At 31.7% G+C, this 25,659-nt stretch overlaps 5 protein-coding genes across 9 annotated transcripts in view; 4 read left to right on the top strand and 1 right to left on the bottom strand.

Annotated features, from left to right (window-relative positions):
* The first annotated feature begins 728 nt into the window (after positions 1 to 728).
* Ada2b (Transcriptional adapter 2B) lies at positions 729 to 8,078 on the top strand. Of its 3 annotated transcripts, XM_029322548.2 has the most exons (10): positions 729 to 1,018; positions 1,114 to 1,211; positions 1,776 to 1,835; positions 1,920 to 2,061; positions 2,164 to 2,381; positions 2,458 to 2,687; positions 2,807 to 3,038; positions 4,504 to 4,553; positions 4,794 to 5,133; positions 5,218 to 8,078. In XM_029322548.2, exons 1-10 carry the CDS (start codon positions 1,012 to 1,014, stop codon positions 5,320 to 5,322), a joined length of 1,482 nt encoding a protein of 493 aa, XP_029178381.1. In that variant the 5' UTR covers positions 729 to 1,011; the 3' UTR covers positions 5,323 to 8,078. The 3 variants fall into 3 exon arrangements, with proteins under 3 accessions (XP_029178381.1, XP_029178392.2, XP_029178387.1); XM_029322559.2 differs by lacking the exon at positions 5,218 to 8,078 and having other exon boundaries at positions 4,464 to 4,553; positions 4,794 to 4,985; XM_029322554.2 differs by lacking the exons at positions 729 to 1,018; positions 1,114 to 1,211 and adding an exon at positions 1,218 to 1,585.
* A 2,700-nt stretch (positions 8,079 to 10,778) lies between these two features.
* LOC114946168 (ejaculatory bulb-specific protein 3-like) lies at positions 10,779 to 12,804 on the top strand. Its single transcript, XM_029322596.2, has 3 exons — positions 10,779 to 10,863; positions 11,768 to 11,971; positions 12,445 to 12,804. The coding sequence occupies exons 2-3, from the start codon at positions 11,770 to 11,772 to the stop codon at positions 12,633 to 12,635; spliced, it is 393 nt and encodes a 130-aa protein (XP_029178429.2). The 5' UTR covers positions 10,779 to 10,863; positions 11,768 to 11,769; the 3' UTR covers positions 12,636 to 12,804.
* LOC114946097 (protein sneaky) lies at positions 12,332 to 22,167 on the bottom strand. Of its 3 annotated transcripts, none has more exons than XM_085481486.1 (12): positions 21,823 to 22,167; positions 21,414 to 21,664; positions 20,142 to 20,507; positions 18,808 to 19,613; positions 17,174 to 17,550; positions 16,553 to 16,768; positions 16,121 to 16,422; positions 15,363 to 15,550; positions 15,066 to 15,237; positions 14,515 to 14,869; positions 13,811 to 14,139; positions 12,332 to 13,640 (listed from the first exon to the last, which is right to left on the bottom strand). In XM_085481486.1, the coding sequence occupies exons 5-12, from the start codon at positions 17,462 to 17,464 to the stop codon at positions 13,316 to 13,318; spliced, it is 2,178 nt and encodes a 725-aa protein (XP_085337612.1). In that variant the 5' UTR covers positions 17,465 to 17,550; positions 18,808 to 19,613; positions 20,142 to 20,507; positions 21,414 to 21,664; positions 21,823 to 22,167; the 3' UTR covers positions 12,332 to 13,315. The 3 variants fall into 3 exon arrangements, with proteins under 3 accessions (XP_085337612.1, XP_029178368.2, XP_085337613.1); XM_029322535.2 differs by having other exon boundaries at positions 19,333 to 19,613; XM_085481487.1 differs by having other exon boundaries at positions 20,272 to 20,507.
* CSP4 (chemosensory protein 4) lies at positions 19,354 to 20,767 on the top strand. The gene is made up of 2 exons (XM_085481488.1): positions 19,354 to 19,620; positions 20,133 to 20,767. Exons 1-2 carry the CDS (start codon positions 19,422 to 19,424, stop codon positions 20,330 to 20,332), a joined length of 399 nt encoding a protein of 132 aa, XP_085337614.1. The 5' UTR covers positions 19,354 to 19,421; the 3' UTR covers positions 20,333 to 20,767.
* The window catches only part of ptc (protein patched), a 60,614-nt gene continuing 56,862 nt past the window's right edge, over positions 21,908 to 25,659 (top strand). The window contains exon 1 of the mRNA XM_085481485.1: positions 21,908 to 22,522. The gene's annotated coding sequence lies outside the window, so the exon portion shown is untranslated. The remainder of the gene's footprint in view (positions 22,523 to 25,659) is intronic.

Raw genomic sequence — 25,659 nt, 5'->3', positions numbered from 1 at the left:
TATATATATATATATCTCACTCTTCTTTTATAACACACATAAGATTTAAAAGAGATAGATTTCTTTATGGCAATATATATATAGTTTATAAAATGTTTCGAAACATTTATAACTTTTAATAATCCCGAATTGATGATAATAACCACAATAATTTAATATAACGTATCAAAAATAATTTAATTTCCAAAATTGTTATACCTTTTGTACATTTCTTACAAGCAGTATATTTGTAACTCTTGATACAATAATTCCGTTCATCATGATCGTGTTGTAAAATAAAATAAACTATCTTATTGTTTTATCAGTTGCTAAAGAAACCAATTTTTTACGCAAACACATTAACAAATTAATCGATACATAATAGAAAATGTTCGACAAATGTGATTGTAATATTTTTTATCTGCATTGATATATTCCTAGATTGCATCTTGCCATAATATATTGTAAAAAAGAAAAACGCGTACAATAATTTCTTGTAAAAAAGAATTCAAATCAAATTGACGAATAACGCGCAAAATTTCCACACCTGTCACATTCGCGACAAAATTTGTCTGACACGCCGATTGGATATCGGCTAGAGAATTTTCTAGGGTTTTTTGCTACGGCAGCCAATCAACGCGTCCGATGAAATTTGTCGACACATGTAATAATCGCCTTAAAGCGCGTGCCGCTGACACGGTAGGAGTGACGTCACGAGAACACGAGTGGGAGGGATGGAGGCCTGAAGAATGGTCTCTCGATGCGCATGCGCATTCGACGCGCGACGCAACAGTCATTAAATAAGAGCGTTTTGGTCGACGCTCCTCGCGTCTAGTCATCACGCCTACGGGATCGTCGGGGCTGTTTTGTGGGGTACGCGATCCCGCGATTTCGTCGCGCATATATTCGCGCGAGAGAGGATGTTCCTGACGCCGCGACGCGGCATCTCGTGATACGTACACACTCGGGGACACGCGTTGGCATGCGGTGACGTCATCCGGATCGTTCTAGAAGAATTTCCGCGAAACAAAAATGGCGGGTGCGTTGATCCATTTCCACGTCGACATTTGACGATGTCGCGACGCCACACCTCCCGATCATCATCGCGTACATTTCGATCTGCTTACATTTCAGATCTATACGCGAAGTACAACTGCACCTATTGCCAGGAGGACATTGCGGGCTTGCGTGTCAAGTGCATCGAGTGTCCCGAATTCGACCTTTGCCTGCAGGTGGGTCGAATATTCGAACCCTCATTTTCGATCACGTGACATCCTCTTTCTCCCTCTTGTGAGCCTATGCTAGCTTTTTTTCTCGTTTCCCTCGTCTTTTTTTTCATTTATTTCTCATTCATAGCTTTTTCATAGGTTTTGTTAAATGATATTTTTGATTTTATTTATATTTTGCACGTTTTCTTTTGTGTAATCTCCCATGTTTCTCTTCCCACACCGTTCGTTACCTTTCTATTCTATCGCAAATCTGAATGAAGCTACAAATCGATGGGATACACGTGGACGCGTTGGCGGATATTTTGGTTATGACGCCAACACAATTTTATTATTGTAATTCTTAAATAATATATAAGAATGAATAAAAGTTATTGGAGGTACGCAATTTATTGGTTTTTTTTTAATAGCTTATTAAGTGCAATTATATTTGAGATACTTGCAATTTACTTATATCTTATATTTTAGATTTGTATATTTAAAACTATTTTAAAATTTAAATTCTTAGTTTTATAATTGAAGTATATAAATAGATTTAAAAAAATTATATATTATGTGAATTGTTTATAGTGTTTTTCTGCTGGTGCTGAAATTGGCCAACACAAAAATAATCATGCCTATCAGTTTATGGTAAGTGCTATGAAGAAAATTTTTTTTATATTGCACTTAGAAGTCTTTAGCATTAATTTATGTATACATATATATTTGCTGTAGGATTCTGGTACAATTAGTATATTTAATGGACGTGGTAATTGGACAGCTAGAGAAGAAGTTAGGCTTCTGGATGCTATTGAACAATTTGGATTTGGAAATTGGGAAGATATCAGTAAACATATCGAAACACGCACACCAGATGGTAATTAATTAACTTTTCTGAATATTACATGGAAAATTTGATATAAAATTGATTTTTTTTTTTACAAACTATCAATTTTTAAAAGAGAAACTGTTGTTACAGAGGCAAAGGAAGAATATATCGCTAGATATCTCAATGGTAATATCGGAAAGCATACTTGGCCATCTACAGAGAGCTATGAACCAAATCTTACGGATCAAACCAAATCTGATCATGGCCCACTGTCGCCTGATCTCACATCCAGATTACCACCATTAGATATCACTCCAGAAGAAGCCACACAATTGGGTTACATGCCTCAACGAGATGATTTTGAGAGGGTAATAATTAGTCTTAAGTCTTGATTAATTTTTGTTTAATATTGTATAATGATCATTTTTACTACAATTTCTCTAGGATTATAATCATGAGGCCGAATCTCTCGTTTCTTCGTTATTCCTAAATCCTGAGGAGCATGATGATCTTGACATCGCACTTAAATTAGCACAAGTTGATATGTACACCAATAATTTAAGAGAGCGAGCAAGGCGAAAACGTGTCGTAAGAGATTATCAACTTGTGTCGGCTTTCTTTGCATCATCCAGAAAAGACAAAGGAATAAAAAAGAAACATACAAAAGAAGAAAAGTACGGTTTATATAAATGTACTTTTTTCTTTACGTTTCTCTCGAAATGCTTTGAAAAAAACATTTAATCTCTCTTTCGCTCGCTCAAAACGTATTAAGTAATCCGTTTATTCGATGCAGAGAATTTAGGGACAGAATGCGTGTATTCGCACAGTTTTACACAGCACAAGAGCACGAACAGTTCCTAACAAATCTCGAGAGGGAAAGAGAATTGCGCTTACGGCTTTCGGAGCTTTATCGATATCGTGAGAACGGCATAACAAGGCACGAAGAATGCGCTCATCTGGAACAGGTTCTCGCGCAAACCCAGAGACAAAACGACACAACGGATCATTGGATAGACAAAAAATCTGTAAGTATGAATTTCTACTCGCACAAAGCTTTAGTTTTATTACACAGAACAGGATAACTTTATCTCTTGTAATATACTTTTTTTATATTATTGAGTACACACATAATATTCGTAAAAGCTAGTAGAATTCTAAATATAAAAATATTACATCATATCTTACTATTCTTTTTTACTAAACGCATGTTAAAATTGGGTACATAATTAATGTATATATTATTGTGAAATACAATCTTCATGTGAAGATAAAAATTAACAGCTATATATTCTTTGCTTAGTATAAATCTATTCTATTATATTCCATTTTTGTATACGTTATTAGATACTTAAATATAATTGTTTATTATTTTGTATGAATTTTTATGTATAAATATTTAACTACTTGCATTTTCTATATTCTATATAAATGTTTGGATAACACATTTGTACTTATATAATAAAACAAATTATACAAATCCCATTTTTTTATTTTGTGTTATAAATATTTTATGTATATTTTGTATTTTTTAAAGTTGATTTATATTGTACAACATAATAAAATATTTTTTTGTAATATGTAAATATATTTATTCACATTAAATCTGCAACAATATGTAAAAATAAATATTTATGAATGAATATTTTGACATGGCATACAATATAAATCAATATTTAATATTATATTTTGTTTCAAATTATAATTGAATAATTTCAAATTAGGATTCGTATAATGGCGCATGCAAAGTATAATATTATATTAAATTTAAATTCTTGTATATATACTATTATACAGGGTGAGTTTTTTTATCTCGAGACATCGAAATATCTCAAGAAATACGTCCTGGATGAACAAATTGTCTCAACAAAAATTTTGTATTTTCGAAGGGGAAAACTGATTCCGTAAAAATTAACTCCCCCACCCCAATCCCCGCGGGTGGGGGAGGGGGACTTTAAAATTTCAAATTTTTTTTTTCAAATTTCAAACAAGTGTTTCGAATAAAACTTGCGTATTTTTGTATGGAGAATCTGAATATGCCATAAAAAATCGGGGGTTCCATTTGAAATTTTAAAGTCCCCCCTCCTTCACTCGCGGGGATTGGGGTGGGGGAGTTAATTTTTACGGGATCAGTTTTCCCCTTCGAAAATACAAAATTTTTGTTCGGACAATTTGTTCATCCAGGACGTATTTCTTGAGATATTTCGATGTCTCAAGATAAAAAACTCACCCTGTATATGTAAATTACTGCATTCTATATGTTGTGATGTGATAAAAGTAATACTTTATATACAAAGAAAATTATTTAAAACAAGTGCCATTATTTGGCACTCGTTCTTTTTGTACATTTATATGTACAATACAAATTTAACAAATCAGCCTTAACTATATTGTATATACTAGCTTTTGCTTCTTTCTTAACTAATTCTATTATTTGTGATGCGTGTTGCCAGGCATTTGTGAACAGATTGTATCAGTTTGCATTTCACTTAGGGCAGCAGTGGGCCGTTCACACCAATACACCGCAACACCTCAAAAAGAAGGTACGTTTATATTCGTGGATTAGATGTTATATCTTGTGCAGAATTTAGAAATATTTTTATATCACACATACATTCTTGTATTTTTTCATTATATTTATTTCAAATTTCTGTTTTCTCTATTGTTCCTGTTTAAATTATATACATTAAGAACAATGTTGCAATATCTTAGTTTATAATAAATTACTAAAATTCCAGACTTAATTATTTATACATATATCTCTGTCTTTTTTATTTTTATAGAGAAGAAGAAAAAAGTTACTCTTTCATCGACCGAAAATACACTATAAAGCAAGACTTGCCCAGCAACTCCACAATCAATCAAACCAGTCACAATCGGACGATGATTCCAGCCAATCAGTGGGTGGAATCGGATAGCAATCCTACTTCCAGTCAATCAACTTGCAGCCCCAATTCTATGCAAGAAAAGAAAAATTACAGCACCGATACTGCTTGCACCCAAGAGCGAAACATAGAATTGGAGGCTGCATCTCATCTTTTAACACCACAAGAAAAGTCCTTGTGTATTCAACTTGACTTAGAACCGACTGCGTATTTAACGCAAAAAACAATGGTAATAGATGTAAGTATACGATGAAAACTAATTATAATATTTCTTAATACTGTTATCATGTTATTTGTTAATATTATTTCTTTAATATTGTAGGCATATTTGGAAAATAATAGGAGATTGAATGTTTTAACTCAATCAGAACGGCAAAGCAAAATTCTTCATTATTTGGTAACTAATGGCTTGATTGCAGCTAATTGATTAAACAAATAAAAATTTGCAACATTATATCATTCTAAGTCATCTTTAATCTTGCAAGCTAAGTCCTAGGTATAGGAATTTGAGTCTGATAATATGTAGGGCAGTTAAATAAATAAAAAAATGAGAAAGTAAGAAGAAATGCATGCATATATGTTGCTGCTAATTGTTTTGCATATGTGCTGTTGATACTTTTTTCACACAGTAATTTAAATATTTTTATGTAATACGCAGGTTTATTGGCATAGGATCGAATAGATAATCAGACGCAATCTACGTATTTAACGTCTATAATAATGCGTGTAGGACCGACTCTATAATGATATAAACTCATCAGTTTCTGATTTTTTTTTCAGATTGATTATATTACAGAGATAATAGATAATTTAGTCAATCATGATAAATTTTAACAAATTTTTAATAGATTCGGTCCATAAAATATTATATTTTACTTATCATTTTCAGAATTTTATGAATGCTATTTGAGGAAATCTCTAACACTGCCTATGTGTAGAGCCATGAACATGTTGCTCAATTAATTCTTCCATTTTATTATTTGTGCATATACAGATTATGCTCATGAACACTTTTATTTGTTCTAAATCTCAAGTATGGTAACAATTTTTTTAAATTACAAATAAAAGAATTTTTGAATCATTAAATAGATTTTATACAGTTACATACAAATTAAACAAGTATGCCTTGCATACAATTTGCAAGATATATAATGTATACTGTACAATAATATATTCTAATCACGCAGATTGTTGATTTATAAATTTACATATTACTTTAAAATTTTTTTGCAAAATAAGATTTTTTATTGCATTGTCTTGACTAATCCAATGCATATAGCAATATTTGAAAAATTCTTTTATTTGTGTAAAAGAAATTGTTATTCGACAATAAAGAAATATATCGAGATTACTAAAATATTTCTAATTTGGAAGTAATCATGATGCATAAAACATACCAAAATGTGTTGAAAGCATTTTAAGACAGCGTAGTTGTATTTCACGAAAATATTTAGCTACTTAATTATTATTATTGTTATAATATTAGTATATTTGGTAAATTGTAATGTATATCACAAAATATTGCTATTCACATTGGATTAATTATAATTAATGATGTGATATCTAAAAAGACCTTGAAAACTTTTGTGACTTATATGACACACTGAACATCATTTAAGCTAACTGACATTAAAAGGTATCAAACAATTTTTCGTTTATGTAGAACGTGAAGATTGGAAATTAGAAACATTTTGTAATTTATATAACACATTGAGCATCATCCGGATTAACATTAGAGAATATCAAACAATTTTTTCATTTATTTGGAAAGTGAAGACTGGAAGTTAGAAATTCTTTGTGATTTATAAAATATCTTCTTATTTCACAAAAAGTTGAAATGATAAATTACTACATTGATTATTCCTATAATTTATATAATTAAAATATTCTAATTTTATGTGTCTTGTAAATTACATGCAGGGTATAGTTGTATAATCTGTAGTAATTATCTGTAGTATGTTCGACAATTGAAAAATTCTTTTACTTACGTTAAAAAAATTCCTTATCGACGAAGAATGGTACAAATAGTGTTACATATGCAACATCGATAATATGGAATGTATATTAGATAATTTATCTGTCGCTTTATGTGGCATTTGTACATATGATGAGAGACTTTTTTTTAGAGATAATGTAAAGCACAAAGAATTATACGATTCTGCAGCATATGGGGAATGCCATCGTTATTATTGATAAAATTTAAAACCAGACTTGCATTAGCAAAAAAACATTTAAAAGAGATATTTAAAGTATTATTTCCCATCACTTTTGGTATGAAAATTAAAGTACGAATATATTATTTCATGAATAATTATTTCTTAATTGAGGATGTATACTAAATTTTACAATATGCAGGAAATCTGTCTGTCTTAATAAGAAATCATTCATCGAAACATTTCTTCTAAGCGATATATGTGGATATTCTTACATAAATCACATTAGGTTATTTTAATGTTTTAAAGATTTTGTCCGCTTTGTATAATAGTATCGATTAATTTTATAGTCTTTTTAACAAAATTAATTAATTGATTAAATTTCAAAATATTTATAAATAGTATTTTGCCGCATTTTATTAACATATATATATTATAATTATTAATAATCAATAATGTGTATAATTTATGTATATATTTCATTATTGATCGATATTATTATACTAAGCAAACATAGTTTGCTTTATTTGTAAAAATTTCTATGTATATACAAAGTGTCAAAAGTTCTTAGCATTGCAAAGCTGAGTCCACTTGTAGAAGAGTCTACAAAAGGCAGCATACATCTGTGATGTATCGTATATTGATTGGCAAAGTGTAAATACACATTTTTTGTAAATGTATCTCACATGTCGTCTGCATCGAGTTTTACTTCAAACTCACCAAGGCGACTACAAAAACCATTTAAATAAGCACTTGAGTAAAACTTGATGCACTCTCTTTGTTCGTGAACATCTGCCATTTCAAAATCGCAGTCGAAAATGCATGTAACAAAGAAACGCATTCACATCACTTTGCCAGCCGACACACGGATACCCTATAACACATACTGATGCATTGTAGATGAATGCTTCTTTTTTAGCGGCAGCTGCCAAAACTACAAACGTTTGAACGATGCAATGCCAGGAACTTTTGGAACCTCCATGTATATTTATTATTCTTGAAGATATACAAATTTTTCCATTTTCTATTACTCTGATGAGATATTATCATATAATTTTTGCATTTTATTTCTTCCTTGCTATCTGTAATAAATGATAATTATAAATATAAATATTATTATAAATATAAAAATAATATAAAAATATAAATAATATATATTATAATAATATAATATAATAATAAATGTTATAATGTAATATTTATAATATTATATTAGAATATAATATTATTTATATAAATATATATATATATATATTTATATATATATATAAATAAATATACATATATATTAATATTATTATAGATAATATATATTATGATATATATTATTTTTATATAATTTTTATATTAATATAATATATATATATATATATATATATATATTACTTATTATCATTATTAATTGTAAGATAATAAATATTATCTTAATATTATCTTACAAGAATTATTTTTATTTTTACATATATATTCGTATTTTCTTGTTTTATTGAATATTTATACAATTTCAATTTCCATAATAGAACCTGATTCTGAGTGATTTTTATTGAGATATTTTAATATATATAAGCTATTGCGATTCTCTTATTTTGTGAAGCACGGGATTTAGCGTGAAAACATTTTTGAAAAATATGAAAAATGTGCTTTTATGTTACTTACTTTTAAAATATAATAGTAAAAATAGGAATCGTAGCTTTTACGATAATATTTTAACTATATATATTTAATCTTATTTATAGCAATCCTCTTCGAAATTCTAACGCTTATTAAACCTATGTATATAAGTCTAAATATATGATAAAGTGTCTAGGTTCTAATGTGCTGTAGATGTAAAAAAGAGCCTATATATATTGTACATAATGATACACATGAAGAGAGACCTACTCAGGTTTAAATAGATAAATTCTATCAAGATTTTTCGTCGAGGAAAGCATTCACACGTATGATAAGGGCTATGCAAACAGCATCCGTATTTTGTATAAATAATAAACAAATACCTCCTTTTACTTGTCCGACTATACTTGGCGATGCATAGTTATATAATTGTATTAATGACGACTTCCCCTCTCATAAGCATACATATAATCGAGATCAATGATTAAGAATCTCGAATACGTGTATAAGAATGTCTATATATTTTAGCCCTACAACGTGCATCAATACATCGAAATTTCAAAATAATTGTAGTTGGATAAAGAAAAGAACATGGATAAGTAAATCTCCACAGTCACAATAATTCATCTATATGACATTTGACACGCGTGTTATGCTAAACGCATTATTTTCTCAAAATAGAACAACAATTCTGCAACATTACAGATTTTAATGTACATGGATATTCGTCAATTGTGCGAAATAAATTGTGCGATATTTTCGTTTAAAAAACGTATACGATTTGTTTATGATACACTATACCTTTTTTTTTTTAAATTCATTTACTTAATATTGATTGCAACAATAGAATTATATAAGGCGAAAAATTTTATGCAAAATATAATTACTTGAGCAATTATTTTACAATTTGTTTACTCCTAAAGGTAAGAATAATTTATGGACTAGTCAATCATGATTCTATATTATAAGATTGTTTTTTTGTTAATTATCTAATATTTTTCAATACTAACTTGTTATGTCATCCTACGTTCTAAATTATTATGCTTCTGCGTAAAATAATTTTTTTGTTTTACTTATTATTCGTAGTTACAGCAACAAATAGATAAAAAGATAATAATTTTCCGAGATTTTTATCTGTTAAAAAATGTGGAACGAATAGTTTCTATTCTACTTAAATTCTCATATATATCAAAGTATGTATTTGCATATATGCAAATGAAACACAGAAAAAAAGGAATCCTTGATTCAAGTATATTTTTATTCTTGAACGCTATTTGATTGATTTAAGCATAGAATGCTCTTTGTAATCACAAATTTTCATTTGCCTTAATAATAAATAAGTTTGTGTAAAGTATATTTTATCTTTAAGATATATTCTTGTTTTAAAAATTGCATATGGTAAAAACAAACTTAGTCACATTTGAACTAAGAATTATTATATATACTTGAAAGTACCGCTTATATCCGATGCTCACTTGTCACTTGTCCTTGCAATATTTATAAGTAAATTTCAGCTTCAACCAAGAATATTTTGCACTTTGTTTTAAGGATAAATTATCCTTTATTCAAAATTATTTATATTTGGTGCTATTATAAGGATAAAATATACTTGAATCAAGGCATATTTGCATTCTTTCAAAGATACTGTTTTTTCTGTGAAGAAATTCTAAGAAATAATTAATGAAATATGCATAAGCGCATTTCCTTTTCTAAGAACAATTAAAAATCAATAACGAAATGTTTTAAAACACAGACTGATACAAAATTATTAAAATCATTAAAAATGTAATCAAATTTAAAAATTCCGAAAAAAAGCTATCTCTCTCCCTGTCTTTTCTGATACACTTGAATCGCAGATTTCGAATTAATATGAATTGGAAATCACGAAAAAGAAACAATGAGTAGGTTTTTCCACCCAAGAAACATAGCTAATTAATAGCAACACTGGTTTTATGAATCATTATTTGTCATTGAACTCTCCATCTCAAGTATGGGAGAAGGAAAATGAAGACCGCAACTAATTAAAGACGGCGTGGTTTTCCACAGCAGGTGCGAAGGTGAAGCGAGCCGATGACGAAATGGAATTTAGTAGAATAAATCAGTATCGTTTTCCTCCACTCGCGACTATGCAACGTATATAAAGTCAAGTGACGGGAATATATCCGTACACAATTACATCCGATTGAGAGTAATATACGTCTTAGGTGAGCATTTATTGCACAATCGCACCGCGACGTTCTACGCACGAACAACTGTCAAATTTTCAACTTTTGGATTTTTTATTACAAAAAATATCGTGGAATGTGTGTGTGTATATTGATGAATATATTAGAATAATTTTCTGTTAACAAAACGAAGAGGTACCGCATCTTAGAAGAAAAAAGGATTATTTTACTTCTTTCAACACACATTATTGTGCCAGGAAGTTCTAGAATACTTCTAAAATGACCTCGTATTTGAAAAATTACTTTTCTAAGTTCAGAGATTCCTTACTGCATAATTGCGTCCAATTTAGTTACAAATATCACATAATCATATATCTATAACTATGTTTCCAAGCAATTTCATCCAATTCATTGTGCATTGCATTATGCATATTACATCGAATATTTATATCGAATCAATATAATTGTCACATTTATGTTCTCTCTCGGAATAACTCAGAATAAAATTCAATTTTTTTAATTGAAAAACACCTAAATACATCTCATTGACATTCGGAAAATGTTTTAAAAGAAAATGTGTAAATAAATGTTAATTAAATTACAAAACTTTTAATAAAAAAATAATTTTTCTCGTAATTTTAATTAAAAATTACTTCCTCTTTTAATTTGCTCAAGGACAAATACTGTAATAAACTAAAAAAAAAATATATATATATATATATGTAGTGATGATACATGCTTGTCTACATGTGCATTAATTATAAACATTTTACACAATTATTTTTTATATATTTCTTCCGAGAGAGACCTGAATTGGGGTGCAATATATGTGCACAGATAATTTTTATATATCCCGATGTCACAACTAATATACAATATTTTTCTAGCTCAAACTTTTGTCGAATAGACATTTGATTAGATACGTATCTAAACTTTTTTACAGCCATGAAATTTACAGTGGTGTATCTGTTCGCTGTTAGCACTATTGTCTATGTGTACGGACGGCCGCAAGATCATTACACAGATAAATATGACAATATAGATGTAGATAAGATTCTAAATAATGATCGATTATTGAAGCGATACATCGACTGCATATTGGACAAGGTAGATATCGGATGCCCTCCTGAAACTCTTGAAATAAAGAGTGAGTATTCTGCATCTATTATGCATGAAAACTGCAATTATACCGAAAGAATCATACCAAGCAAAATTATATAATGTATATATAGCGTGCCAATAAAACAATTTATCCATTTCATTGAATTAAATTCAATTATCAATGCAAATTATATTAGTTTGCTCAATAACACTCCGAATTTTAAAATTAAAATGCATATATGGAAAAACAACGTCCTTAAATTATAATAACTCTTTTTAAAAATTTATCTTATCTAAAAAGAGTATAGAAGAATCTAGAAATAACAAATTTAATAATATTGTCACTTGGCAACATTAAGTAAATACAAATTACAATCCATTTACTTTGCTATTTTGAAATAAAAGACCTTATATTTCTTAAAGAAGCACAGACTTTTAACTTGTAATGTAAGATATGTTTGATTATATGTTTAATATTATTGTTAAATTAATAATAATCATTGAATTATTGTTGCACAGAAAACTTATCTGAAGCACTACGCACTGATTGTGAAAAGTGTACAAATCAACAGATAAAACTTGTGGATAAGACGATACAGTTTCTAATACTTAACAAAAGAAGTATGTGGGACGAAGTGATAGCTAAATACGATCCGGAAAGAATATATGCGCCGAAGTTTGAAGATAAGGCTTTGAACAAACAGAGTTAGAACTGATCAAAATTCAAGGAAGAAAAAATGTAGAAATATGTATATATATATATATATATATATGTAATATTAATTGCTTTTAATGCCCTTCGGGCGGCAACTTGACCTAATTACTATGTAACATGCGTATTCTCACGGCATGCAAATAAAAAATATACGTCATAATATATATGCAGTTATACATGATTCCGTGAGTCATTCCATCGCAGAATTCTCCTTGCGTTCTTTACATTTGAATCTTGATCGTCCGTCTTTACACAGTGGAAAATTTTAATGTAAAAATTCCCGCAAAAAAATTCTTCGAAGAAACTGATTTCGTCATTAAAAGCAGTAGAAAAATGCTTGCAAATTAGTTTTTTATTATCGACAAATCTCTCAAGCATTGATTAACTATTCTATTATACAGTCGTTTTACAAATATATACTATTAGACAATTTTAAAAATTTAATATATATCTCCATTACAAAACTACTTGATTACTGTTCGTTTTTACATTAAAGTCTCTTTCATATGTATATGAAGTAATATCAATTTAATCGTATCTCACAAGATTAATTACTAATAGAAATATTTGTCTAAAGCTGTCAATAAATATCCCAATATCTATTTACAAAAAAATATCAAGTGCGCAAAGCGCGTTCGTGAAATTATATTAATTCCTATTTAAATTAATATTTTATCATTTTAAAGTCATTTGATCGTCCGTCATATATTCGTCGTCTGTCGTCTCGCCGATGTCAGCGCAGGCATAGCACAGCTCACCAATGTCTTTCCAGCATTCGGAGCAATGGACGAAAGGACACCCTGGTGTCGTGCATTTGCGATATTGCGGACCTTTCCTCGGTTCCGCTTCGCCGCAGACGAGACATTTGAGACGCGCCCGGGCGAATAATGCCAGCCAACCGCAGAGCATTGGCCAACGCAGCCTCAGAGCGATCCACAGGTCCATGTCGTATTCCAGCCGACGAGTTCTAACTAAAGCTCTGATCTTGGCCCGCATAAATCTGCCATCGCAGAAATTAATAAATGTTCAAAGATGTGACCCTTAAATACTTGTTTCTTACGAAAAATGTTGGATTATTCGATTGGATTTCTCATTCAGGAATTTCGTTGCTCGAAACAAGAGAAAATTCGGAGTCTGCACCGAATCGCTCACAAAGATACGGATTTTTACCTGGCGTGTCCGAGCCTGCGTCTCAGGCTCTCGTTATAGAGGTACAGCACGCGCCTCTTTTCGCGTTTCCTGTAGAAAAACGAGCAGATCACGCGTCGCAATCGTTGCGTGTAAGCAGCGGTGAACAATAACAGCCAAACGCCAAGATAGGTCGAATAGATCTTGAGGATCATGCGATCCGGTACTCTGCTAGGCCTTGGTAAACACGCGTTGTTGGACACCACTGTCTTCACTCGTTTCTTCACGTTGAATCCGCGAATGATACTACGTATTAGGGAGGCTATTATTCCGATTCCGCGAACTTCCAAAACCATATCATGATGACCCGCCTAGGAGAAATTAAAATTAAAGTTAAATCAGAACAAAAAAAGATGAAGTATAAATTACATTATGTAACACACTTGGAAAGATCTAAAATGTTTCTTTTTATCTATTTTGCATATCATTATCATTATCTCTGATGGTTCACATTACTGTAGCCTTCTATGATATCGGAAGAGAAAAATCATACGAATTTTTTATTCTGCATATCAAAATAGATTAATTAAGATTTGTTTCATATAAATTCTGCAGATAAAAGAAAAACAATAGAGTAGAATTTGTGATAGACATGCTCTATCACAAGTTCTACAAAAAATCTCTAGATTGAATTTGAAAAATATATCTAAAACGACGAGAATGATTAAACTTTGTAAATCATTTACCTGAGTATATTCCATATAAGCGTGTCTCCTGACCAAATCGAGCATCTCGAAGAAAAGCCTATCGAGCAATATAAACGTCGTCACGCTGATCATCTCGAGGATCAACTTCACCATTTGACCGGTCAGATGCACTCGCTCGATCTTGCTCGGCCGCAGGCTGTATGGGTCCACGAATTTTGATCTTTCAATCTTCTTCAAGGGCAGCAAAGTTAAGCTGCCGCGAGCCTTCCGTCTCGCGTCAATTTTTCGAAAGTATGAAGTCACATATACGTTATCGTACTCGATCTCGTTGATATATTTGTCGTGATATATCTGGGCGTTTATGATGATTCTCAAGAAAACGAAGGACAGGCATCTAAATAAAATATTTATTTTTATTGTTTGTCTTGGACTTGAAAGATATTTTGTCCCTGCATAAATGCATTTTGTCAAAAACAATTTTGTACAATTAAAGAAATTTTGATACATTTCCGTTAAAAAAAGGATAAATTATTATTTAAAAAATGATCTTCGTTAACTCAGGCAATTTTTTTCGTTATTTTGCTATATACCTTTTGATAATCATCATCACGGATTCCAAAATCTTCCTACGTGAGTTGAATTCATGCATCACGCCCTGGGCAAAATCCGTGGCGTCATGAAGATCAAGAATCACCGGCATTTTCTTTACTTTGTACTGGAATTTTGCCTCCTTGAGACTCTTGCTGAATGTATCCCTGGCTCCTTCGAAGAGAGCAGATATTGTTTTGCAAAAGAAATCTCGCGGGGAAAAATGTTACAAGAGGAAATGCCTTATGTATAATTGCTAAATTCTTATATTAATACACAATTGAATGACATTTATTCACTTTTTAGAGCAACATAGCCCTCGCCGATGCCCGAGTCTATGTTCCCCTCGGGATCGCAGATATTGACTCCACCGAGTGCCTGCACCAGGTTGCACACGAAGGTGAGCTTCATCGGCCAACACAGCAGCCAGGCCGCGAAGACCGTCACCGCGTCGTAACACTTATCATAAGCGTCACCGAACATGTCCCTAAAAAATTGCATGTTAACTTCCATACTTCAAGTTAATACAAAAAAAAAACAGAAAAAAGCATTTTATTCGAAACAATATAAAACAATACTCGATTTGCACGCGATATGAGAAAAATGACGTAATATTTCTACCGCGGATAATTACATATATTATGAAGATTCAAATAGATGTATGGTCATCCTTGTAATTCGAAATAATTTTTCTTGAAAATTACACAACAGATTAAAAAAAAATCTACTATTGTATTTTCCTTCAATCAATTTTCATGATTACATCGCTGATATTGTATACTCTAGTATTAGTAAATATTATTTATGAAATCTACGCAGAATTGTCAATTCTTTGAAATTTAAATTACAGATATAAAGGCTTGAACTTTGGCTGAAATTTCTCTCAATATTAGCTATAATAATCTTGTGTACAAGAAGAGAAACCTATATGTAATAATATGTAATTGTAAATTCTTTGAAATTTAAACTAAATACACGGAGATTTCTCGAATATTTTGACTGAAGTTTGTCTGGATGTTATTCAGATTAATTCTAAGAGAAGAGAAGAATGGCCTGCCTGCATCGCTCGGCACCGCGGCTAAGCTGCTCTTCGCAACGCGCCTGGATTTTCTTCTTGTACTTCGCTTCGTAAATATCCGCCTCAGACTTTGCCTTGGCGATCTCTTTCTCATGTTTCTCCTCGATCTCGTCGCTTCGCTTTGTATCGTCCTGAAGTTCGTCCAGATAGTCGTTCTCCTCTTTCAATCTCTTCATCTCCTCTTCGCCTTCGATTTCCTCGACTATCGGACTCATCAAATCCCTTACCGAGGATAAAGTATCTTTCAATTCGCTCGCATCCGCTTTCATGGCGAGCACTGCCTATAAATTATTAAACGTGTAATTACTTTTGCACAGAAGTGTCGTTTGCGTATAAACAATAATCTTTTAAATTGAATTGCGCTTATTATATCGTATTATTTTAATAACCGGATGTACATATAATATTTACCTGTTGAAAAGGCTTAAACATAAGATCAAAACGCGTTTGGGTGAGATTATACGTCAATTGCGTCGTACAAGCAAAAGTTCTGACCACTTCTTTGCCGTTGTATATTAAATTAAATATCGGTCCAGCGATTATGTATCCTAAGACGAACGCCCTCAAAACGTTACGACCGGATCGACCGAGGAAGGTCGGGATTGTCAACAGACAAATACATCTCACCTATTCGTAGCCAGCAAAATGTATTATTAAGCATTTCATATGTCTATATCTATATTACATTGTAAATGCAGATTCCTTCAAGTTATTTATTTTCGATGGAAATGTCAAAAGATATTATTTAAACAAATCATATATAAATTGCTTATTATTTACCACAATTAATATCAGTATTAAAAGACAATATAAACGAATAAGTTTATTTATATACAATTTCAGCTGATGATAAAGATACATAATACGAGATCAACTTAAATTATTGTTAGTAACACGATTTTGAATTTTTGAGAAGAAAAATATCTCTTGTAAGACGAGAAGTTCTGCGTCTCGATAAGATCAAAGTAAGAAGATATGAGAAAATATCTTCGCGAGAACGTAAAATCTAATGAAATAAAAAAAAGAGATTACCTGTATCGATGACGCACATCCTATTGATAACATCACAGCGAGAATGATTCCCAGAGAGATACTGGTATACGCGTCAAATTGTAGATCGACGATTATGCCCTCGTATAGCGCGACAGCTGCGAGAAATCCGAAAAGAAATCCGATGAAGGCTCTGGCTTTTCGATGAGTGCCGATCGGATCGTAGCAAATGTGAAAGAGGGTCGGGCATTTTTTCAGATAATATTTCAGGAAATCCCTTCGCGTTCCTTCGATCAGCCGGCCGCAGCGATTAATCCGTTCCAAGCCGGGCATTTCCTCTCCTTTTGCGAAATTGAAAATCCTTGTTGATAAGCTACTTTGTAGCGGATTATAAAATGCGAAACTTTCGAGTTTGATCTCTGAAATGAGACAAATATCGAATATAAGCAGAGTCGATTTTATAGTTGCGAATTTTCTAAGTTGAGATCATCATCTGTCATTAATTATCAATCGTTATACATCCGATAATTTAAAATTTTCATCAAAACATTAATGAAAGAAAAGGATAAAGATGTTAAAGAGTAAAAATTACTCACAAAAGATCGTGAATTCTCTATATTAGAATTAAAAAGATATTTGACAGTAACATGTAATTATATATTGTGTTGGTTAATATCGCGTACATATTGAATAATTTGATGAATATAACAGATTAAAACTCCACTCTGTTAGATGATATAATGATTATTCCATCCGTAGATTGCGTAATTCAAAAATATATATAGTTATTGCTGCAGAAATCCTAATAGGAATTATGTAAGCTGATTTATCATCAACATTTGTAATAGATGATATATGACGATGAATATGGCATTATAATTATACAAACCGTTTATAGCAAGGACGAAATGCATCGACGAAGAATTTAAATTTACGAGTTAAAGAAATCTTTTTACGGAAATAGATAACGAGGGAAACAGTCATATCCTTTGCGCAAGTTCTAGCCTATCTAAAAGTCGAGGTCGCGTAATACATCGCCTAAGGAATACTACTGAAAAGAATCAAAATACGAGAATTCTTTTCATGTAAGACGCAATTTTTTTGCTCGTTATGCAGTTTACTTACTTACATATGTACATATGTTTTTGCACTTGACACGGATGGAATAATCATTATATCATCTAACAGAGTGGAGTTTTAATCTGTTATATTCATCAAATTATTCAATATGTACGCGATATTAACCAACACAATATATAATTACATGTTATTGTCAAATATCTTTTTAATTCTAATATAGAGAATATTTTTCTCTAAATATGTTAAATCTTTTTATAGTACGTTTAACGATAATTTATATAGAAAATTGCTGATGCAAAAATTAAAAAATAATTATGTACATTTACAATTAGATAATATATACAAAAGTCTGTAATATAAACAGTGATGGGTAAGATATACTCAAAATGTATATCTCGATACAGATACAGATAAACAAATTATACAGATACTCAAATACTTTAAAAGTATCTCAGATACATAGCAGATACTTTTAAATTATATTTTATCATAATAATGGTAATATGCACAAAATATACTGAATGATTCTTTTATCTTTATTAATATTTTTGTTTATATTACGACTTTATTCGTTAGTCTTAACACGCGAAAAATACCTCAAAGATATCGTCACTCAAACTATTTCGCCATGGTACTAAAATTTGACCAATGCTTAATAATAGCTCAACCGGTGTTGATGACAATATGTTGATAACTTGCAGTCTTGATCTTTTAAAAATTTAAAGAATTGGGCTACCAAAAAAATATATGAAAATGTATCTGTAAATGTATCTGAAAAAAGCAATTCAGATATCATGTTTTATATCTAGCTACAGATATATAGATACTTCAATTTTAATATATCTTAGATACAGACTCAGATACACAAAGTGTATCTAGATACTACCCAACACTGAATATAAAATATATAAAATTTTTAATATTATCTAGATACAATAATGAAACAAATCTAATTATATTAGTAATCCATGATAAAAAAGATTTTAAAAGATTTGAGCATGGAAATTTTTACGTTCAGAGTACAAAAGTCTGCTCGACACAGGAAGCAACTATGTCGCGCGTATTTTTCTCGATAAATTATGGCAAGGATACACGAGGATGATTTCGTGCGACTAACGAACCGTGTCCAAGTCTTCCTTATAAGACATTGGAACTAATGGGATTCCGTGAGCAGTGAATCGGGAGCATCGCATCAATCTGGTTCACCACGATGAGGCATCTAGTCGTCGCTCTTATCACCACGTGCACCCTTTCGTTCATCGTTGTTCTCGCAGATGAGGTGCAGTATACGACGAAATACGACAATATAGATGTGGACGCGGTGATAAATAGCGATAGGCTGTTGAACGGATACGTGGGTTGTCTGCTCGATCGGACTCCCTGCACCCCAGATGCGGCGGAACTGAAAAGTGAGTAAGATTTTAGCAAAGCTCCAAAAAGTGTTTTGTGTGTGGATAATGTATTTTTATAATCTTCTATAAATTTGCTTCTATAATCCTTTAAATTGCGAATAATCGAAGCGTTTTTAATATTCTTGGAATAGATATCTTTACACTCTAAATATGTAGAAATTTTCATATTCTTTTTTTCGCAAACTTAGTAAAATATACATATACAGTTATTTTATATTTCTTTCAAACTATTCTAGATTTCATTATTGTAAATAATATATTATATAAGTTTTATATTATATATAGACTTTGTATGTATTAGAAAAAGAACGCGGATAATTATTTTTTATTCTTTTTATCGTAATTATTACCGTTAAATTTAATATATATACAGAAAAACTTGATATATTTAGAAAAATATTTCTTATAAAAAAAGTAAATTAATGTATAAAAAATGTTAAAAAAAGAGAGCGAGATGTTAAATAATAAAATGCAATAATTGCATTACATAATATGCATATTTCTCAAAGAAAATTTACCGGACGCGTTGGAGCATGACTGCGCCGGATGCAGCGAAATACAAAAGAACGCAGCAGACAAGATTTCTCATCATTTGATCGATAATAAACCGGACGATTGGAAACTTTTGGAGGACAAATATGACCCTACCGGGGCATATCGACGGCGTTACTTGGAGAACAAGTCTAAAGAAAACAGCAGAGTGGATTGAAATTGTTTCCTCACGTCGTAAGGACTGCGATTTTGGATTTTTAATGCCAACCACGGCTATCCTCTGGACTTAATTGCTTATTGTAATCCTTGTCACACGGCGATTTCATTTTACATAACGCAGAAGATCCAATCTTTCGCGTAATCTTTCCTCGTCCTTCAGCATAAAAGTTCTTCTATATATAACATAAAACAAAAAATGATTAAAAAAATAATAACCGGTATTTACATTGAATAACATTTTTTCTTACATTAATGCGTGCACATTTTTTTATTTAGGTTTATGCTATTAAAACGCTGCAAGTTTATATAAATGTTATGTTTCTGTAAAATGTTCGAGGTTGAATAACAAATTGTATACTACTTTATAACAATAATCCTCTATAATACTTTATAAAAAGACGAAAAGAATCGTGTTTCAAATAATTACGTTAAAAAATGCATATATAAATAATTTATTAAAAAATGTATCATTTTATATCTTCGATATATTGACATATTGAATATATGGGCAAGGATTTCGCCAATGTTTTTCATATGGAAATTATTTATATAATTCATAAAAATATATAGTAGTATTATTAGAACATCGCAATATAAAAAAAATTATGCTTATTAGTGCCTTATTATTATTATTAGTAATGCATAATCAAATAATTTGTTATAATTGATTTCCTGTATAATTCTGCACATATATTATAGAGATAATTATAAAGAGCAATAATAGAGCATAATAAAAAAATTCTTGCGTGATGAAAAAGAAAAAAAATGTTCCGTTATTGGAATATATATACATATATATATTATAATAAATAAAAAAAGAAAAACATTGTATTGTGTATTAAATATATATATACATACATATAATTAATAATTATATATAAATTTGTAATATTATTTGTTATTTTACGCGATTCGTTTTCTCTCTCCATTTTTTGTTCACGATTTTACTTTCTTAAAAAAAAAAAAAAAAAAAAAAAAAAAAAAATGTTTGTGTTTATTATATTTCGTATTAAAATAATTACTTTTTTTTATTAAGTGTAATAGAATCACAGACTCCTATATAGAATATGTATACTTACTCGATATACATTAATAAATAGCTGTCATTAACCTCATCTGATGAGAATATAATAATAATGTACAATAATATTGCATGTCACTTCTTTATCGACAGTTGCACAACGAGTACTGACATCCACCAGTAGATTGCGCTTCACAATTATATTTTGGTTGACGAGAAAATTGTATCCTTTATTCTTTGAATGGCTTTTCGCCCTCTCGCTCTTGTATGCATAAAGATAGGAAGTCTAATCGTGCTGGATACGATAAACTGAAAGAAAAAAGATATCAAACACACATATCTTTCTTTCAAAAATAGAAAAGGCAAAGCTCTGAGCAAACGTTTTTGCATAACCTACACTTTTTAGAAAAGAAGCTATATATATATGAAGTTTCCGTCAAGTAATTATTTTCTCTTCGAATACTCACCATCGTGTCTGCGGTACAAATTACAAATTGAAGGTAATCTAATCGCTTTCTACATATATATGTATATATATATATATATATATTTATTACCATATGACTTGCGAAAAACCGCGAATCACAAAAAGTCGAGCGAGGGAGACGCTCTGCAATTGACAGTTGGCATCCCTTACATGTCGCGAGCCGAGTGAACAGGCGAAGCTGCGATCGACGAATCAGGCATCGGCGTGAAGTTGCACATTAGTTCAAATTTTTCACAGGATTTATCAAGTAACGGAATATGGCGGATGTGCTGTGCTCGCGAACGGTCGTCCGTTTATCTCCGCGATTTGCGACGTGTATCGCGCGAATATGAATATATAAGTGTCGGGAAGTGTCGTGACATATCAGGCGATTATCGGTATCGCGTTAATTCCGCTCTGTGAAGAAATGACAAGGAGCAGAGAGAGAGAGAGTGTGGGAAGGAGGAAGAGGACACAGATCGTTCGACAGTTAATCCGTATTTCGCCCGATCGTAATTAGTGTCGTTGTGTGTGTGTGTGTGTTACGTGACTGTCAAAATATGAGTGAGTGCATAGCGAGTTGAAGAAATGAAGGAGTCAACGACGACGTGGTCCAAGTCGTTCGTTGGAAAAGGACGGCGTCGTGTAGCTCCATCTTCGTCGCTCCAACGGATGTCTTCCACCGCAGATGCAGATTGAAGGTATGTATTTATTTATTTTTTTATATATTTATTTTTTCTCTTCAATTGACTTCACGAAACATGTACTTCTTGTCATAATTATAATGTCGTACACGTTATTTACACGCTATTCGAGATAATGATTATCGCAATAATAATTTTCCTCGTAATGAATTATAGGTATATCACTGCGTAATTAGTACTGTAAGAGAGATCTGGGTCAGAACAATCGTGGCCTGCTGGAGGGATTCGTAGGATGACGTTGCGCTAAAGCGGGGTTATGCTTAATCGTTCGGAAAAGACTTCCTCGTGCTACCAACAAAAACGCGATATGAAGGACGACGGGAGGAGATTCTGTCGAGCGATCCTTTCTAGTATACATAGTCTCGGATTACCCAAAATATCTCATAGCTCAGATGTTCGACGTTTTTAACGCGGGTGGTCATCATACTAGGACAAGAACCCTTCGCGAGATTCTCGGAAACTCGAGATCCGAGGAAAAAAAGAAGGGTCATAGTAATAAACCCGTGGTCCTATTCGAGAGTCATGAAGGAAACACGTGTGTGGGATTTAAATTGTTCCCGGAGGAGGGAAAAGAAGCGGAAGAAAAATATATCAAAGTCTCTCGAAGGTGCATATAATTTATTAGAGCTTTTCTGAACGACCTTCGTTTTGCAGGGAGACCGAATCGAGGGAAGCGACTCGACGATTACTCGGAAATTACACCCCAATCTTTTCTCTGCGGTCCGGAGCAACGTCACCCTGCGAAAGCTCTCGAAAATGATCTGGATCTGGAGAGAAAGAGAGAGAGAAAAGGAGAGCGAGCAGCAGCGATTTGATCCACTGTATACACGTGTCGCGCGTGCACGTACACATTTATCATGCACGCACACATACGACGTACACGTATGTCCGTGTGCTCGAGAAAGAGAGAGGAGCCTGCACACCTTCCCGCACGGTAACAGGCAGGCTATCGTGGTTATTAAGGAAACAGACGAAGGAACGAAACGAAGGAACAAGCGCGTTGGGTGGTCTCGCCCCGCTGTTTATGGGGCACTGCATCTGCTGGCCCCGTATAACCCTCCGCGAGCGAACGCGACCTGTGTGGTCCCACCTTACGTCCGACTTTACATTCGATTCACTACTTGCTAATGGTAGCCGCATTAGCATTAGGTTGCCCGCCTGTCTCTCTCTCTCTCTCTTTCTCTTTCTCTCCACGTGATATGCCGCGACGAAACGAAACCTGCTGTTGTGCAATTTTTCGTCGCCGGCGACGAGTACCGAGGCCGGCCGCTCCGCTTGCGCGAGATCGAGATCGAAATCGAGATCGGAATCGAGGTCGGATGGCCGCCTGTCCGGTAGTCTTTGGTATTCGCGGAGCGTGCGTCCTCGTGTTATTCGCGCGTACCACGTGCCGTGGATATTCGGCAAATTTCAGAGCGGGCGAGCGAGCACGAACAGCGTGAGAAATATTTGTCAAATAAAATCGAGAGCGCGCGAGATCTCAAATTAACTTCTTTTTTTTCTTTTATTGGAATAATTATATTTTTTAAATATGTTTACATGAAATTAATTTTTCGATCCTCTAACAAGAAAATTCTTCAATCTCCTTGAAAAAAAGTCGGTAATACGAATCGTTAACTTGTCGTCCAAATGTTTAAAAGCTCCCTTAATTAATGACAATTATATGGCTCTTTAGTGCAGAATCGCATGTGGACGGGAATCTTCTCGTCCCAATATCTTCATTCATTCGAAGAATGCAAACGAGCGTTTTAAGCTGGGTTTCGCATCACGTGTACGTGTGTATGTGTGTGTGTGTGTGTATGTCCTGTGTAAAGCCGTGGATGCGTGCAGCGTAGCTTGGTGAACGAGGTCCCCGATATGAGCGTGTTAGCGATTGGTCACGGGTGTGGGTGCGCCATATGCGCGACCGTTTCACAAGCAGGCTACCTGTCTTTAGGGTCGTAACGCCGGATCGGGTTTTGACGATAATGATTTCGAGAATCGAGCACCCTCGTTAAACGAACAGTCGGACGAATCGGGATTCGTATATAATACACTGCCACGCTAAGGTCTAAAAAGAATGTACGCTTAAGACGGACAGAGGGGACGAATGTTGGCATAACTTTCATTTAATACATGGATATTTTTATTCTTTTTCTAAATAAATATTATACTTTTTCTATAAGTATTATCAGATATCTTTTACTTTTATCTTTATTCAGTTATGTAACATGAAGAGAATTTACCTTCAAAATCACGATAGAATTTTATAAGAGTTTTTCTGATTAATGTTTACCACAATAAAAATATTAATATGTAGTAAAATTAATTGAGCATATTTTATATCTCATTGTAGTAGATATTAATATTTTTATTGCGATATAAATATTTAATCAGAAAAACTTTTATAAAATCCTTTCAATACCATTGTTTCACGATTATCATGCATGATTTTCAATTATTTTTGATTAATTTTTTTTTTCTATTATCATTAAAAGTTATTTTTTCTTGTCGTATTTGTATAAATTGTAAAAAATGTTTATTAATATGTAATTGAATAGATAGAGAAAAAATTACATTTAAATCATTTTATTACTTAATTATATTTAATATGCGAAAGACAAATAATTTTTTAACAAAATAAAAATATATCTGAAATATTTATAGAATATCTAGAAAAAATTTTATTTAAATGTAATTAAGTCTTGGTAAATCATCAGCAGATATTATTTCCAATGACAGGAAATTAAATTAAATATAAAATTTACTCTGAAATTTTGGTAATCGTGAGTCAATATCGTACTGGAAAAATTTTATAAGAGTTTCTCTGCTTAATATTTATCGCAATAAAAAATATATTAATATATACTTACACAGTAAAATTAATCGAACATGTTTTATATCTTATTGTGGTAGATTAATATATTTTTTATTATAGTAAATATTAATCAGAGAAAAACTGAAAAATTCTATTATAAATATAACAATTATAAAATTCTCCCAATACCATATTGTCCCACGATTAGCATGGTTTTCAAAGTAAATTCTAAAAGCAGATTCTCTCTGTGAAGATGAAAAAATAATGATTATAATGATTAAAAATGAAATTGTATAAAAATGACAAGATCGAAAATGATAGAAACGATAATATATAG

Source organism: Nylanderia fulva, unplaced genomic scaffold (assembly GCF_048542155.1).
Source record: "Nylanderia fulva isolate GAGA-0341 unplaced genomic scaffold, ASM4854215v1 Scaffold18, whole genome shotgun sequence".
NCBI classification, from domain to species: domain Eukaryota; kingdom Metazoa; phylum Arthropoda; class Insecta; order Hymenoptera; family Formicidae; genus Nylanderia; species Nylanderia fulva.
The sequence above is the reverse complement of the archived record's forward strand: the minus strand, read 5'-3'. Positions and strand labels throughout refer to the sequence as shown.